Source organism: Juglans regia, chromosome 12 (genome assembly GCF_001411555.2).
Source record: "Juglans regia cultivar Chandler chromosome 12, Walnut 2.0, whole genome shotgun sequence".
Classification (NCBI taxonomy): Eukaryota; Viridiplantae; Streptophyta; class Magnoliopsida; order Fagales; family Juglandaceae; genus Juglans; species Juglans regia.
The window spans coordinates 10,356,652-10,375,506 of NC_049912.1; the positions used below are offsets into that span (position 1 = coordinate 10,356,652).

Sequence of the window (18,855 nt, forward strand, 5' to 3'; positions counted from 1 at the left end):
AAAAAAATTAAATTATTTATTTTATTTTATATAAAAATTTAAAAAAATTATAATAATTAAATAAAATGAATTAAAATAAATTATAAAAACAAACGAAGCAGTTGAAAAACTAAGTGCGCTCTCTCAAGTCTCAGTCATGGATCGAGTGAAATCGAAGCCCAAACTTAGCACACGAAGGCTATTTCATGCCCTTATAGCAGCTCTCTGGCCTCGACTACTTAGAGTAGGTAGTAATTTTTCAGAACTAAACTTTTATGAAAGAATTTGAGCCTTTTCTCAAAGAAAACTCATTGGCTAAAACACCATTGCTGCCACTTCCAGCGACAACTAATGCGTGATTGCCACTTTGTGATCGACATCTTTCACTGCCAACATTTATCAATGCATAGGTATATACATCTCATTAGAAACCCTGCCCGTCAAGCTTACCACAGTCAACAAGACACTTTTCTTTTGACAAGAAGATTTTTTTATGAGACATTTTTCATACCCAACAAAATGTCATACCCAACAAAATGGTACGATTATCACATATGGATTGTTTATTGCATATTCAATTTCTTTACAAAAGGAGGGACACAAGCTGCATGGTCAGTAGTAATAATTGACATATTCCAGATGTAAACAAGTATATCATTATTTCTTACTGTTCAAGTGCTTAATGTGGCATTGCTTTTAACATCTCGCCATAATTAGTTGTAATTCAAGCATTACGACCGTTTCTGCATCGCTGGATTGGCAAGCGGAAGTACTTCGCGAAAGGAGTTCTGGGAACTGGGATGAGCTTCCCAACCATAGCCAGAGGCCAGCTGTCAGAATTACAAGGGAAAAAGTTCAGGCCCATAGCAACTGGAGTAAAATCATTTTTACATACTTTATTTTGTTCACCTAAAGTAACAAATGTAATATGAGAACTAGTTCGGAGGTCTAATTAGGAATTAGTTGGCTGTCAAAACAATGTTCGGATAGTTTTAGATCATGTGACCCCTCATTTGCAGTTATTTCCCATTTTCCTTTTTTTGCTGCAAGAAAGGATAGACTATACAGTTTAAAGATCCCTCTGGCTGGCAGTTCTTTGGAAAATATCACAAAGCTTGGTATAACATTGAATAATATTTCCTTTTTTCGACATAAAAATGGTTTCCTACAGTTTAGACTAATTAAATGGTGTTGAATGTAAATGTGATACCACACTGACACAATATAGGATGCATTGCAGAGGTTTCAGAAATTCGATGAAACAAGACTCCAATTATTTTTATATCCAGACTTGGAAGTATTTTATCAATAGCTACTGACAAATGACTGAACTAACCTGACAAGACCAATACCAATGGTTATAAGCCATTGCATCCCATTGAGTTTTACTGTTGATGTAAATTTTCCAAGGAATTCAATGATAATTATCTACAAAATTGTTAAAACAAGCATTATTAATAGTAAGTGATTGCACTTATGAAATACTGAGAGTTTGTTAAAACATTATAGTGGCTGGTTACCTGAAGTACTAAAGTCATTCCAACTATACCCATGAAGAGGTGGTTTCTGGTGACTCCACTGAAGACGTTTATTTCATCTGGTTTCCGAGCATTGAACTCGTTGAATATCTGTATTTGAAACATTGGCAAACTAAATGTTGCAACATATATAGATAGGAAAGTAAAAGTAAGTTAAAAGTACACAATTAGGTAAAAGGTCAGTTATCTTTATTTCATTGAAATCCATCTATGATATCTGATTAATTTAAAACCTTTTCAAATTGGATTTAATTGGTTCAAAATGTTGAATTAGGACCCAAGACTGAATTCACAAGGCACTCTTGTCAATGATTAGTTAACTAGTTATTTGACTAGACTGGCCCAAACATTAGTTTCTACTTTTCTACCCTGATATTCTAAGCTTTAGATTAGTTTCATTAGGTTCTAAAACACAAAGATCAGCTATTCAATTAAAATATAATTTCCACAAGATTTCAGAATTCAATATGTGTTCAAACCCTAGTTTCCGACTCGTCTTTGGTGATTTAGATGAGTTTTCTTTATGTTGTCTTAAGTTTTTCCTTCAAGATTCACATGTAGTTCTTGAATGGCCATCCCAATGGATTCTTTTATCTTCTTGAATGGTTTTGACAACACCAGTGCAAGAATCGATCTTTCACAAAAACTAGTGTGATTGTCATGACAACCATTTTGGCTACTCATGGTTATTTCACTGTTTTTTCTTTTAATTTTTTTTATCAGAAATCCATTCCTCTCCAGTTTGTTGTTTGATTGTGTTGATGTTAAGTCAAGACTTAAGAATAAAATAAAAATGGAGAAAGATGCATCCAGTGTGCTGCTCTGCTGTCTACACAATCTGCCAATAATAAGTTCCGTAAACAACATGATTATGGCAATGTTGCTTGGTTTTATGATGTATGATTTTTTAACATAGTTTTGAAGTGGCATGTTAGAATTTTGAAACAAAGCTAGTATTGATGAAAACAAAGTTTTACAAGCCATGTTGTCACTGAATGTTAGAAACTCATATCATCAACAATTTGAGCTGAATAGTGAATACTCGATTAATTTATGTCTTGACATTCAATAAAACATGGGGATCCTTATTCAAACTTGGTTCATATAATACTAACTAAGCTCAAACTCAACAAGAGCTCAAATCAAACAAAGTAAAACAAGGCGAGCTTGAGCTCGGCTTGAAATTGAATTCAGTTTTTTAGGAAGGTAAGATGATTTTATGTTGATGACATTGTGAATATAGCAAGTGGCGGAGTTATCAGGCTGAAACAATTTTTTACAGCAGTGCTTTTCACATCAAAGATTTGGGTAAACTTGCATACTTCCTTGGAATTGAGGTTGCAAGGTCAAAGATAGGCATCAACTTATCTCAGAGGAAGTATGTACATGCTCGAGGAAGCTGGAATCTTGGATAGATGGAGGAGACTTGTTCTTGGATCTCAGTAGAAACAATCAACTAGTTGGGAAACTCAATTATCTCACCATCACACTATCAGATATCTCATATGCAGTTAGTGTGGTGAGTCAGTTCTAAGACGTTCCAAGATTCACATTGGGACATTTCCATCCTTATTATTCGAGATACCAGAAGAAAGCCCAGGGTGAGGTATACTATTTAGGAAAATTGGAAGTTAACCAAGTGCTAGCTGATGAGGAAGTTAAGTGGAGACAGAGAGCGAAACAGTTATGGCTCAAGGAGGGAGACAAAAATACTAGCTATTTCCACAAATGTGCTACTCAAAGGAAGAAGGGGTAATAGCATCAAACAGATTTCTAATGGAAGAGGTGAGACTATTAGCAACATTGCAGAAGTTAGTGATGCTTTCCAAAGATACTACCAGCAGCTGTTTGAATCCTCAAACCCGAGGGGTATCATGGAAGCTTTGGTTGGTTTAGACCCTGTAGTCACTCCTGAGATGAACTCACAATTAAAAAAGGCTTGTACTGAAGAAGAAGTAAAAGGTGCTCTATTTGAAATGGATCCTCAGAGTTCCCCAGGTCCCGATGGTTTCTCTGCGGGTTTTTACCAGGATCACTAGGAGCTAGTAGGAACAGGTGTGGTGGAGGCTATTAAGGAGCTATTTATTTCCAAAAAAGGTCTTAAGGAGATCAATAACACTTTTATTGTCCTAATACCAAAGAAGAAAAGGCCCTCATTAGTGACTGATTACAGACCAATAAGTCTCTGCAATGTGGTGTATAAAGTTTTCTCCAAGGTTTTAGCTAATAGAATCAAGCCTTATCTCTCAAAATTGATATCCCCTTCACAAAGTGCGTTTGTCCCTGGGAGGCTAATCTCGGACAACATCATAGTTGCTTACGAAGCAATGCACTCACTGAGACATAGAATGAGGAACAAGAAGGAGGGTTACATGGCGATGAAGCTGGATATGAGTAAAGCTTACGATAGACTAGAATGGCCATTTTTGGAAGCTGTGCTGCTCAAGATGGGTTTTGAGAAGGGCTGGACAGACTTGGTAATGCAATGTGTCTCATCTGTTAAATACTCTATTTTATTCAATGGGGTCCCTCAACAGTCGATTCTTCCAGCTAGGGGTTTAAGGCAAGGGGATCCTCTTTCCCCTTACCTCTTCATTTTGTGCACTGAAGCTCTTGGTGTTTTGTTGGATACAGCTGAGAGGAAGGGCCATATCTCAGGTTTTCCTTTTGCAAGAGGCTCTTTCTTTGTTGGTTAATCACCTCTTTTTTGCAGACGACAACCTACTATTTTGCAAAGCTAATGCTCTCGAGTGGAGCAGACTTTTCAGTATCCTAAAGTCTTTTGAGGAAGCCTCAAGCCAAAGACTGAACCTCAAGAAGTCAGCTATTTTTTTCAGCAAGAACACACCAACTGAGGCAAGACAGGTTATTCTCTCGACCTCTAAGATGGCAGAAGCAAAAGTTTTTGAAAAGTACCTTGGTTTACCCTCATATGTGGGAAGGAATAAGCTAGCCTCCTTTAGACCTATTTTGGAGTCCATAAGAAACCGGATACAGAATTGGAAGGTTAAGTTCATCTCAAATGCAAGAAAAGAAGTTCTATTAAAATCAGCTGTTCAAGCCATTCCCACGTACTGCATGAGTATTTTCAAGCTCCCTAGAACTATCCTCAATGCAATCAACAAACTTATGCAACAGTTTTGGTGGGGTAGCAAGGGCAATAAGACCAAGACTCAATGGCTTCCTTGGAAACAATTGGGAAATAGCAAGGCAGAAGGAGGGTTAGGGTACAGAGAGTTTGAACATTTCAATCTAGCACTACTGGCAAAGCAGGGTTGGAGGTTAATTCAACAGCCCCAATCCCTAGTGGCAAAGGTGTTGAAGGTCAAGTACCACGTTAGATCAGACTATCTACATGCTAAAATAGGTAGCAATGCCTCGTTTCTTTGGAGAAGTTTCATGGAAGCAAGGAATGTTTTGGAGGCAGGTTTGATTTGGAGGATTGGGAATGGGGATGCAGTCAACATATGGAGAGACAAGTGGGTTCCACAACCAAATACTTTCAAAGTGCAGACTCCTCTGAATCAGAGTATTGCTCACTGGCAGGTCAGTAAATTGATTGATGATCAAACAAAATCCTGGAAGTTGGAAGCTCTGAATAGCATATTCACCGAGGAAGACATCAATAACATTTGCAAAATCCCAATCAGTATCAGTGGCAGACCAGACAAGCTTATTTGGAGGTGTAATAAAGATGGTTTTTTCTCAGTTAAGAGTGCTTATCACTTATTGGGTACAATGTCACAAAACTTAGTGGGTCAATCCTCTGCACATTCAAACCAAAAGGAGATATGGCAAAAAATCTGGAAGTTACAGGTCCCGAGTGCTGTCAGAACATTCTTATGGAGGGCTTCCCATGAATCTTTACCTACTAATCTCAACCTCTGTAAGAGGAAAATCGAATTTAGCTCGGTTTGCCCAGTATGCAATTTGGAGGCAGAATCTGTTCTGCATGCCGTGTGGTCGTTCCCATCAGTGCAGGATGTTTGGGCAGCTTGCTCGAGGAGTTTGCAGAAAATGAAGGTCAGTTTTGCATCTTTTAAAGAGGTAGTGGAGCATACCTTTACAAACTTCAATGAAGAAGAAGCAGAAGAGCTTGCATGCACAGCATATAAGGTGTGGAGGAGAAGGAATACGTTGGTGTTTGAAGAGAAATTTGAGGACCCCTTGAGGGTGGTTCTGTCCGCTTCACATCTTTCTAAGGAGTTTAAGGAGGCAAATCATAGCAAGTTGTTGGGAGAACATGGCAGACCACTAGACATAGAAACCTGGAGACCCCCCCTATGAATGCCTACAAGGCCAACTGGAATGCATCTGTTGATCGTCTTAGCAGTAGAGTGGGGATAGGTGTGGTGGTCAGAAACTGGGAGGGGAGAGTAATAGCAACACTGAGAGCTCCAAGGAAGTTATTCCCCGATCCCAAACTAGCTGAGTCAGTGGCAGCCCTCAGAGCAGTTATGTTCTGTAAAAATCTTGGAATCACAAGGTTACTTCTTGAAGGGGATGCATTGAGTGTGGTGAAGGACGTCAACAGCGAGTCTATGGATTGGAGCTCAACAGGTTTGATCATACAAGATATAAAAGAAGAATTAAAAAGTTTGTCTCTCGGTTTTGTGCACTTCATCTCTAGGTTGTCCAATTGTATTGTTCATTGTCTAGCTAAGGATGCACTAAAACTCTCTGAGGAGAGCATTTCAATGGAGGGAGTCCCTCCTTGTATCCAACATTTGTTTAATTGAATGAAGAAAGGTTGTTCACTCAAAAAAAAAAAAGCATTGTTCAAAGCCATGGCACAGGTAGTTTGAGTTATTATAGTTGAACATATTGTTGAAGGGAGAAGGGTATGACTCTAATGATACTGTAAGATGGTACTATGAAAATAGGGCGGCAATTAACATTGCACACAACTGGCCTGACAACGTGATTGCAAGCGAAATATCTTTGTCACAACTTAGAATATACTTTGAAAACGGAAGAATCTATTAGCGCCTTTCACACGACTATATTGTACCTATCTTACTCTAGCACAAATAACAGGTTATAGGAATGAGAACCCAATTATGGGTTCTTTTCCTCCGATAGTCACACACTCTCTCTATCCCCCCATGGGCGCAGGAATGAATTACTTACTTGGCAAAGGACAAATGCATTGAATATCACAGTGTTCTTCACTCGAGTTGGATTTTCTACATTGTCAAGATGAAGAATACTCGTGCCCCAGAAGTTGAGAACAAGGAGAACACTAACTTGATACGAGGCCTGCAATGTCAAGTATATAAGTAGAACAGAACAGAAATATATTACACATTTTCTGTGGTGCTATCTTCCAATGAAATAAAGCTCATAGAGAACAGATACCTGGATGAGTAGGTTCCTCCACATGACATTAGTTATTAGAGGTTCCCTAGGAAAACAGACACGAGATATCTCATCACTCCAAATCATATGATTTAAATAGTGGCTCAAGTAGACAATATGATCATACAAATATAGAAAAAGCATTCAAATATCCACATAAAGCTTCTCCAATTTTAATTTACTAAAAAGATCCTAAACCCCATGGTTCTAAAACAAGCGTGAATTAAGGGAGGGTAAAGAGAGGAAAAGAAATTAAGACAGAGTGGGCTATGACTCTACACCTCCTTTCCATCCTCTCCTAACAGAAAAAACAATCAGCTTAATAATGCACTCGACCGAGAATGATGAAAATTCAGCATTATTCATAATAATTCAGAAAAGCCAAGCCAAATCAGTAGACCTGCAGATTGTGGCATCAAACATTTGGAAATAAATTTAACCATAACATGGATCCTGCTTCCTCAAGATATTTGACACTACTGAAATAACAGAAATCATTGTGATAATGAACAGTATGTACTAAGCCATTTGTCTTGAAATTTTATAAGGGTAATCGGCTGAGTATTTAACAAGTAAAAGCAAAACCTACACTAGGGGAATGTTTGGACATTATGAAAATTCTCAAAATTCTCAAAACTTATCATAATTTCATTTCCGAATGTCACTCAAACACAAAACACTTTTCAATTTCAAATTTTCAACTTTTTTATCTAATCATTATCTAATCATTATTCAAACAGAAAAATCAAAACAACTTTTAGGCCTCGTTTGTTTTTACAACTACTCTCATACTCTCATCTCATCTTATCATCACAATTTTTTCAAATTTTCGTACAAAATAAAATAAACAATTCAACGTTTTCAAATTCTAAAACAAAAATAATATTAAAAAAATATATTCTAACAATATTTTATTCAACTTTTAACTTTAATCTCAATTCATCTCATTTCATCTCATCTCCTCTGCGAAAACAAACGAAGCCTTACAAACTTGAAAACAAAAATAATATTCAAAAATAATATTCAAACAATATTTTAACTTTATAATATTAAACTTTTTCTCTCTCATTTCCCAAAACCCAATAAAAAATTTTCACTCAAACCATTTGCTACTATTCACAAAATTATGAGATACTTCGAGTATCCAAATATGCCCTAAAGTGACAACAATATGAACTAAAATTTAGAAAACAGATATAATGGCAATAACATATACAATATCATGAAACCAAACTACATAGAATTTGAAAAGCACTGAATCTATAACTATATAACTACATAATCAGTAACGAACATTAACACAAACCTTCGGCCAACTGGTGATCTATGCATAAGGTGGTCAGTTGGTAGTTCTGTAGCCAAAGCAAGTGCTCCAAGAGTATCCATTATTAGATTAACCCATAGAAGCTGCATCAAAGAGACACATGGCAATTTCATTCTTGGTAACTTGAAGGGACAATTGAGTGATAACATAAAAAATTGGCCAACTGCAAGCAATCCAACTTCTTGATGGCATAGACAACCAATAAAACCCTGAGCACTAAATTATGGTGAAAGATTAAGTGCCAGATGTTGTGTACCTGAAAACTTCCCCAGAGAAAAATGAATAAATAAAGTATTTATAGTTCATTGTGATATCGAAAGATTAGGAAACAGACATACACATACATACACACATACATGTTGGTGCAAAGGGGCAGCAAAACAGAAAATAGTGAGAGAAAAGTTTGCTTCAAAGCGCGTTACGAATGTCGCTTTCCTCATGACAATATTCGCCCCCACCAATAACGATATGCACACGAGTTACAAGCGAATTTGCCTTCAAGATACAATGAAGTCCAGAACAAGTTTGTTTGTCTAACTGCGTTATGCACACACAAAATTAGACCTCGAATATCCTCAGATTTTGCTATTTAACCAAGAAATTAGAAAGAGAAATGCTACAGATCAGCCACTGTTCACGGCTGATATGTAGCACGCCTTACGTGTCAGTTTTTTTTTTTAATCAAAACCCGGTATGAATGGCGCCCTCTCAATTCCACACCACTCCAAAATTCAAAACTAGCACTCCGAAAGTTTCACTCTCCAAGCATTTCATTTTAGTTAAGGAAAACTCCCAACAAAAAATATCAAACTAAGAAAAATAGAGAAACGATGCGATGAACTTTCACCAAATCGATGAGAAATCACAATCTCTTAACGCGTAGGGATATATATCAAATAACTACTCCGAAATGACCCAATTGATGCAAATACGACCTTCAGACGAAACAATGGAGAGGAAAAATAAAAAATAAAAAATCAAGTTTTGTTGAGTAAGCCAGATTGTAAGCCCACAAACAAAAACGAAAAAAATAAAAACAAGAAAACCGTAGCATACAAAATGAGTAGAAATGGAGAGGCTTTTTTGGGGGTCTTCTTCAGCGATTTAGAGCCTTATCTTCAACTTCTTCCACTATTTTTCATTTGGCTGCCAGTCATCTTGGATTTGTCCTTGAAGGTGAAGAAACACTTGCTTTTTTTTTTTTTAATCAAATGCCGAATCCGAACTATTGTAGCAATATTACTGGTGTTCTCATCCAAAGAGTCAGCCAATTAAGGATAATTTATGACGGGAGAGAGATAGTGCTAAATTTGGAGGCTGAAATGGATGAGAATGAGAAGATAAAGGAAAACCCAAAAATGAAACAAGGGAAACTAGCAGGTAGCAATAAAATTGGACCTCCTATAGATGCAAGACGAAGGAAAACTCGCAAATTGTAAAGAAAAGAAGAAAAATTTCTTCTTTTTCTTCGGCTGGACCTCCACCAAGTCATTTGGTTGAAGTTCGGAACTTTCTAGATGAAGTTCATTCGACGAGAGAGGGGCAGATGAAGTTGAGGGGCGTTGTCAACTTGTCGCATCCGGAAATGAGAGAGGAGGGAAAAAAAATCCTTGCCGACACGTAAGGTGTGCTCCGGCTGTAGTTAAATAGGGGCTTATGCGAATATTTTTTCAATTAGAAATCTGTTCTCTTGAGAACAAACAGATTCTAACAAGTTCTAACAATATGAAGAAGTGAAAAACTTAGGAGAGAGAGAGAGAATTTGAAATTCTATTCTGGATGCTCAAATGGCAGGCCAATGGATCTTATTTATAGGTGACCAAAAATTGTGAACGAAAAGTTATGACTTTTCATTTTGCTGATAACTGTTCAGAACAGGTACATATATTGTGCCTTTTGCCAAGTGACACAAAGGTTGGATCTAGTCCAATGGTCACCTTGTTTCTTCTCCAACCGGTTGGCACCAGTTCGGGCGCGCTTTGTGAGTTTTTATTTTCCCCAAGCATTGCAGCACTTTGCTGATTGTGCTTCAGATGCATTGCTGCCTTATGCCTCATGCGTTGGCTTCAAGCAACACGCCCCTTGAGCCCCAAGCATTGCACAGCTTGAGTGCCTAAGTTCTGGCCGCATGCCTCTTGGAGCAGCCTCTTCATAAATAATAACTTAAAAACCCATCTTGCCGTGGAGGTGACTGGAACTCCAGCCCTCTAGGTAATCCAAGGACAAATACCACTCAACCAGTGAATGGCTTGTGCCATTCTTATAGGCCCAATATAAACCATCTTGTTTGTGGAAGGAAAGAGTAAGATTCCACTATATTGAAAATAAGGTTACAGGCCCCTCTTTATATAGATGATAATGCTCATCTATTTTAGGGATATTTACAGCTAATCTAGAAAGGAAATCAGAACTACCTAAAACTGAAAGCTATAAAACAGGAAACTTATATCTGCAGATTTGGTAACAGACTACCAAATCTCCTAAAATCATGGGATAAGAAAAACTGATCTGTTAGCTGTAGATCTCCTAGATATTAGCCCCTAATATTGCTAACAGATCCTTAAACATAAATCTCTCTATAATTCTACACTCCCCCTCAAGCTGGGCGGTAAATATTAATTAACCCCAGCTTGGAACTCAGATCATCAAACACCTTTCTCGATAGAGCCTTGGTAAGGATGTCTGCTGTCTGAAGACATGTAGGCACGTACAACATCTTGATTATTCCTTCCTCTATCTTCTCCTTTATAAAATGTCGATCAATTTCCACATGTTTTGTTCTATCATGATGAACTGGATTTTTGGCAATGCTGATTGCTGATTGATTATCACAGAACATTTTCATAGGTTCTTCATCTGAAATTTTTAATTCCTTTAGCACCCTTTTTAACCAAATTCCCTCACAAATACCGTGTGCCATTGCCCGGAATTCAGCTTCTGCACTGCTTCTTGACACCACTGACTGCTTCTTACTTCTCCAAGTGACCAAATTTCCCCACACAAAGGTGCAATATCCTGAAGTTGATCTTCGGTCTTGTACTGATCCTGCCCAATCTGCATCGCTGAACACTTCAATATCTCTTCTTTGGTTCTTCTCAAAAAATAATCCTCTACCTGGTGTTAGTTTCAGGTATCTCAGGATTCTATACACAGCTTCCATGTGTTCTTCATTTGGATTGTTCATGAACTGACTTACCATGCTAACAGCAAATCCAATGTCTGGTCGTGTGTGAGATAGGTATATTAGTTTACCTACTAATCTTTGGTATCTTCCTTTGTCCACGGGTGCACAATTTTCCTTAGCTCCTAGTTTGATAGTTGGATCCATAGGAGTATCTACCGGCTTACACCCGAGCATTCCAGTCTCTTTTAAGAGATCTAGGACATATTTTCTCTGTGAGACAGAGATTCCCTTTCTTGACCTTGCAATCTCCATACCTAGGAAATATTTAAGATTCCCAAGGTTCTTGATTTCAAATTCTGCAGCTAGTAAACTTTTGATGGTGCAGATTTCCTCTTCATAGTCTCCTGTTAGGATTATGTCATCCACATACACTATGAGGACAGCAAGTTTTCCTGCAGAAGAGTGTTTAACAAATAGTGTATGGTCCGTCTGACATTGAGAGTAGCCATGCTTCTTCACTACCTTTGTGAATCTTTCAAACCAAGCTCTTGGAGATTGCTTGAGCCCATATAGAGATCTCCTAAGTTTACAAACCTTGTTGCATGTAGTTTGTGTCTCAAATCCGGGGGGAATTTCCATGTACACTTCTTCAGTTAGGTCCCCATTTAGAAAGGCATTCTTGACATCTAGTTGGTGGAGAGGCCAGTCAAGGTTTGCAGCCAAAGATAATAAAACCCGAACTGTGTTTAACTTGGCTACAGGAGCAAATGTCTCCTCATAATCGATTCCATATGATTGGGTGAATCCCTTTGCAACCAGCCGTGCCTTGAACCGATTAACACTCCCATCTTCATTATATTTTACTGTGAAGATCCATTTGCAGCCTACTGGGCGTTTCCCAGTTGGTAAGTCAGAGATTTCCCAAGTTCCATTTTTCTCTAGTGCATGAATTTCTTCATACACTGCTGATTTCCATTCTGGTGAGCCGAGAGCTTCTTGTATATTATTGGGAACTTGGATGTTGTCGAGGTTGGCAACAAAAGCTTTGAACTTCGGTGACAATCCTTCATATGACACAAATGTGTATATCGGATGTTTTGTGCATGATCTTACCCCTTTTCTCACAGCAATAGGAAGGCCACTGTCATCATTAGTTTCAGGATTAGTGTTACCTGGTGGATCTTCACTTGGTCTAGGACTTGAGTCAGACTCTTGGGTTTGCTCAAGAGATGCTTGTTGTTCCATCTCCTTTTGGTTCTTTCTCCTCCTTGAGTAGGTAATCAATTCATCACTCTTTGTTGATTGAATAGTGTCCAGATTTTGAGGTGTGTCCAGATTTTGAGGTGGATTGTTGGCTTGATCTTGAGTAGGAGGTTCTAGGAAGTAAGAAGACTCAAGGGAGAGATTTTGAGGAGGAAGTGATTCATGATTTAGTGATGGGCAAGTTTGGTCAGAATTATGAGAGACATGAGGTGATTCTTCAATATCCCAAAGCTGATATTCTAGGATAAAATTAGTCTCCCCCTGAATATCAGATTTGGGGAAATAAGGTTGTTGCTCAAAGAAGGTGACATCCATGGAGTGATAGAATTGTTTAGTGACCGGTGAGTAGCATTTATATCCTTTTTGAGTTGGAGAGTACCCAAGGAAAATACATTTATGAGCTCTAGGATCAAGTTTGTCCCGATGTTGTTGATGGACATGGACAAAAGCTGAACACCCGAAAACTTTGAATGGGATGGTGGAGATGAGACGAGTAGTGGGAAAGGACTGAAGGAGAATTTGACAGGGAGTCTGGAAGTTAAGAATCCGAGATGGCATCCTATTTATGAGGTATGCAGCCGTAAGGATGGCTTCACCCCAGAAATATTTTGGTACATGGGTAGAGAACATAAGAGACCGAGCCACATCAAGAAGATGCCGGTTTTTTCTTTCGGCAATACCATTTTGCTGAGGAGTGTTAACACAGGAACTTTGGTGAACAATACCATGACTCATGAGATAATCATTAAGACTGGAATTGAAATACTCTTTGGCATTGTCAGTTTTCAAAATTTGAATTTTTGCTTGGAATTGAGTTTGGATCATGGTATTGAAGGTTTTGAAGATCTGGTTTGCCTCAGATTTTTCTTTCATGAGGAATACCCATGTGAGTCTAGTGTGATCATCAATAAATGAAATGAACCAACGAGAACCAGTAACATTTTTTATCCTAGAAGGGCCCCATATATCACTATGAATCATGGAAAAAGGTTGAGATGCTTTGTAGGATCTGTTAGGATAAGAATTGCGAATATGTTTAGAGAATTGACAGATCTCACATTGAAATTCGTTTGGATTTTTACTATGGAATAATGAAGGAAACAACTTCTCAAGATACAAGAAATTTGGATGACCTAACCTATAGTGCCATAACATAATTGCACTATCATTATTAGACTGACTCACAGACAAAGAAACAGGACTACTGGACACTGAACAATCTAATTGATGAATTGCTCCTTGAGGAGGATCATTAACCTCTAGAAGATAGAGCCCCGAACACATCTTAGCACTGCCAATCGTCTTCCCCGAGTCCAAGACCTGAAATACACACAGATTTGAGCCAAATTTAGTAACACAGTTGAGATCCCGAGTGAGTTTACTAATGGACAGTAAATTGCAATTTAATTTTGGTACAAGTAGAACGGAATCAAGAGTGATGTTCTCTGAAATTTGAACCGAGCCTGTACCAGCCACCTTTGAGAGTGAACCATCAGCTATTCGCACAGTTAAATTTTTATAGCATGGGGTGTAAGTTGAAAACAGCTTCTCATCTCCAGTCATATGATCAGAAGCTCCTGAGTCTATAATCCATGGACTGAGCCTCTCCTTGTTAGCATTTAGAGCACTTAAAAAATTACCTTTTTGTGCCAGGGATCCGGTACCAACTACAGTGGGAGCTGGTGCAGGCAAGGATTGGCTGAACATTTTCTGCAAGATCTCTATCTGTTCCTTGCTGAAGGGAGTTGGTTCGGGTGGAGGTTGTTCATCCATGGAAGCAAGGTTGCCTCGTCCTTCTTTGTCATTGGCAAACCGGGAAGGCCTCCAATCTGCTGGTTTGCCATGAATCTTCCAGCAGTTGTCCTTGGTGTGACCAGGACGTCGACAATGATCACACCATGGTCGCCCTTTCTTTGGTCTGTGATCGTTGTTGTTGTTGGATGGATTCCCTCTCACCACAAGTGCTGAACTCTCAGGATTTGTCACAAAATCTTGAGATCCCATCATGATCTTCTTTCGACTTTCCTCTCTCCGAACTTCTGAAAAAGCTTCTCGGATATTTGGTAGTGGTTTGGATCCTAAAATTCTTCCTCGTACTTCATCAAGGTTCTTATTTAATCCAATCAAAAATTTGTATATTCTTTTCCGTTCAATTATTTGTCTATACCTGATTCCATCATTCGGACAGCTCCAATTGTGCTCCTCGAATAAGTCTAGCTGCTGCCAATACCGATTGAGAGTGTTGAAGTATTGAGTCACTGTTAATTCTCCTTGGCGGAAGTCATGAAGAACACTTTCCACCTCGAATAATTCCGATGTATTCTCATTGTTAGAATATATTTCCTTGGCAGCATCCCAAATCTCCTTTGCTGTTCCATAGAGAAGAAAGTTTTCTCCAATGTCATTTGTCATGGAATTAATGAGCCATGACATGACCATATTATTCTCGGCATTCCAGACTTTGAATTTTTCATCCGTCTTGTTTGGTTTGGCAGCATCTCCGGTGAGATAATCATCTTTGCCCTTTCCGCATATGAACATCATTACGGAATGGGACCATTGGAGATAGTTGTTCCCATTCAGTTTGTGTCCTGTAATGGTCATGAGGTTACTATCATTGTTGGAAGCCATGGCTTCCTGATTGGAGGTGATTTGGGAAACGGTAGCTCTTGAATCACGTTTCCCGTATTTGGTCATATGAGGGAATTAGGGTTCAGAGATTGCTCTGATACCATCTTGTTTGTGGAAGGAAAGAGTAAGATTCCACTATATTGAAAATAAGGTTACAGGCCCCTCTTTATATAGATGATAATGCTCATCTATTTTAGGGATATTTACAGCTAATCTAGAAAGGAAATCAGAACTACCTAAAACTGAAAGCTATAAAACAGGAAACTTATATCTACAGATTTGGTAACAGACTACCAAATCTCCTAAAATCATGGGATAAGAAAAACTGATCTGTTAGCTGTAGATCTCCTAGATATTAGCCCCTAATATTACTAACAGATCCTTAAACATAAATCTCTCTATAATTCTACATATTATAACCATAAGCTATTGCTTATAAACTTTCCTTGATCTCTCTTTCCAAAATAATTCACAACTTCCAAAATCAACCCAAAATAATAAATATAATATATACTTATTTTGAAAATATTTCCAACCATACATACATACATACATACATATATATATATATATATGCATATAGAAAGATAAACTTAAATTCCAATTGTTATCTTTGCCAGCTCTTTGTGTATACCAAATTTTTTATGCACTGAGATCATGTAATCATCTTAAGATTGACAAAACGCATTTATGTGAAGGAACTGATAGAGTGTGGGGCCCAACAGTCTATATTAGGAATAAAGCAATGGTATGAAAAAAAGAAGGATTTGTCAGTATATTCATCAGAAACTCAAATTTTCCGAGAATGCTCATGCCAAAAGTAGTGATAAAATGCATATATTTTGGACCTATTCCCAGATTCTTCATCCGGTCCACATGTCATATTTGAGAGTGCTCAAAGCAAGTTCATAACCAATTATTACAGTACCCACTATCTGAGGGGTAGAGAGAGAGAGAGAGAGAGAGAGAGAGGAACCTGCACTGCATTTAAAGGAACATCACCAGAGGATACTGCCGCCACGACATTAATCGAAAGAGCTGCGACGTTAACGGTGAGCTGGAATTGAATAAATTTCTGAATATTTGCGTATACAGAACGTCCCCAGCGGACAACCTAGCCAGAGTAAATAAAGAAAATCCATACACATTACAAATATGAGATATTGGGGATTCCTATAACTTTTCTACCATATTCAATCACATAAAGGAGAGGAAAAATTAGAAAGAAAATATGTGCACCATAACTTATTATTAGTCAACATAAATCACAAGGTATTTGCACTGAACTCATCGGATCATATATAAATCTACAAGGTATTTGCACTGACTTACCTGAGACCATAGTGGTAAACCCCACGTGAAAGAGGCAGCTACTTATTCCTTGATGGGATAATATATAATCAGTAAACTCAACAAAGTCCCCATCCAGAAGCTTAGGCTGTTAAATTGTAGCACAACCAGTCCCTCTCCCCAACAATAATTATAAAAAGATTGACAGTGAATTTTGAAACCATCTTAACGTGGATCCCTTACACAAATGAACTGATAGGAGAATTTCAAAATAACAATTACTTCCAAGCTGATTGAACCAATAACAGATTAACAGGTCTGGTTATAACACTCTCAATCTAAGCATGTTTTAACATAATAAATGCATGCACGCCACAAAAATAATGGTTAGGGTTTAGATGCCTGTTAAGAAACATTTGGATTATGAATGATTTTCTAGAAAGGGGAGAGTACTGGAATAGGAAACTAAGTGCAGGGTAAGGCTTTATATTATACATCAATTTCAAAAAAGGGTTGTTTTACGAATCAAGCAAGAAAAGAATTGAATTTGTTACTAATTAAGGTTTTAGGTCAACCCTAGAACATTTAATTGTAAAGATGATTTTTGCATGCATGGATTTTAAATAAATATCAAATGATTTATATAGAAACTTGAAATTTTTAATGTGAAAGTATTTTCAAAGGGACAACAAATTGAAAAACCAATTGACCATGTACTGGTTACCTAGCAGGCCATGCATGGAGTGGGAAAGTTTTTCCTACTTAAGCTAGGAAGTCCTAACCTAACCTATTCTCCTGTAAATAAGACCTTAAGCCTCCAATTTTATCATATGCCATCCCATCATAGTGAGAGGAAAAGAGGCAGAAAATATCTTCAAGAGATCCAACCTGAGCCATCCCCGTCGAGCCAAACCTAAATTCTCTTATCTATTTCCTGATTCATAGAGCACAAAATTTTGAGAGAGGATTCTTCAACATATCATTAAGTTTTTAGCCTTTCGGTAGCATATGTAAGGGAAGCAAATAACACCACATCTAGCAGCCAACATCAAGAGGGATGGGAGGAGAATGTGAGAGCTTTGAGTTATTCAGCAAGTGATCCTTTGGTAATTGAAAACCACTTTTCAGGATCACGATAATTCAATGTTAAAAAGTTATTATTGGGGTTTTTAATGCTGGAAGGAGAGAAAAACGACTTGCAGAAGAGGATTTTCATGTATGGGGGTGAATAGCAGGCAGAACATGATTTTCCAAGAAATATAATACAAGGGTTTTCATGGCCCCATAACCAGAACCTATTATCCAAAAAACTGTAATTTGGCGTGCCCTTACACTAGTTTATGTTTTCCACATTTTTTTATCAAGCCACTTAAGAATTAATTTCTTCCTTTTAAGCATATCTAGGCACTCCCATGACAAACTAGAGCAATTCTCATTAATACTGGTATTTCCTCCATACTTGTGCATTAATCAAATGGTGTTAATACACCCTAAAATCTTAGCTTTTATGTCTCCCCAAAGCGTGTCATAATTATCCTAGATTCACCTTATTGAGTTGAGTAAATATTCGATTACTAAGCTGCAAGGCCATTATGAGCATTACAACAATTTAGCTATTATAAACTTGTTACTTTAAAATTTGAACTATAGAGAACCTTTTCCAGGTTTATATCATTTCAAAACCCTAAATATTTTGTCATAATTTCATGCCCTAGAACATGCAATTGATACCTAAATCACATCAAAACCATGAGCCTATTTGTTGCAAAACAAGGCAAAAATCTGCTTTGTTTCATGTAACTGTTTTAGGCTGCGTTTGGATGTAGAGCTGACCTCAGTTCTTTATGAATAATAGTGAGTTGAGTAGTGAATGTAGTTATGTGAGGCCCATCTAAACTTAGTTTAAATTGTGTTTGAATGTTAAGATGAGTTTAGTACTTTTTATGGGAAGTTGAAAAAGGTTGTGGGTCCCACGTATAAAAATGTGTTAAGTTGAAAAAAGTTGAGTCCCACGTATAAGGAGGTTTTGAGTTGATATGAGTTTAGTAATTTGAGAGTTGGGTGCTTGCATGTTAGACTCAACTTAAAATTAGACTGAGGTCAACTGAGCTCAGCTGAGTCTTGCAACCAAACGCAGTCCCTTTTTTCTCCCCTCCAAATAGCTGTTCTATTTACTAAATAAACTCATTGCAGAGCCGCTGTAATGCTCCCTAATAGATCAAACTATTGACTAAACAATAATATGTGTAGTCAAGTTATCATATCCTGAGCCAATATACAATGAATAAAACCTTTTAAGAGTTTCTCAATATTAGCACATTGATATCCAAAATTTGGTTTAGCACCTT

The 18,855-nt window shown here is 37.6% G+C and overlaps 1 protein-coding gene across 1 annotated transcript in view; it reads right to left on the minus strand.

The window, feature by feature from the left end:
• Window positions 1-471: 471 nt before the first annotated feature.
• Window positions 472-18,855, minus strand: part of LOC109021209 (calcium-transporting ATPase 9, plasma membrane-type-like) — a 61,363-nt gene continuing 42,979 nt past the window's right edge. Inside the window, exons 27-33 of the mRNA XM_019003808.2 lie at window positions 16,194-16,331; window positions 8,182-8,282; window positions 6,876-6,921; window positions 6,648-6,776; window positions 1,500-1,607; window positions 1,316-1,407; window positions 472-809 (exon numbers count right to left, since the gene is read on the minus strand). Of these exons, the coding sequence (XP_018859353.1) occupies window positions 704-809; window positions 1,316-1,407; window positions 1,500-1,607; window positions 6,648-6,776; window positions 6,876-6,921; window positions 8,182-8,282; window positions 16,194-16,331 (720 nt within the window). The 3' untranslated portion in view covers window positions 472-703. The remainder of the gene's footprint in view (window positions 810-1,315; window positions 1,408-1,499; window positions 1,608-6,647; window positions 6,777-6,875; window positions 6,922-8,181; window positions 8,283-16,193; window positions 16,332-18,855) is intronic.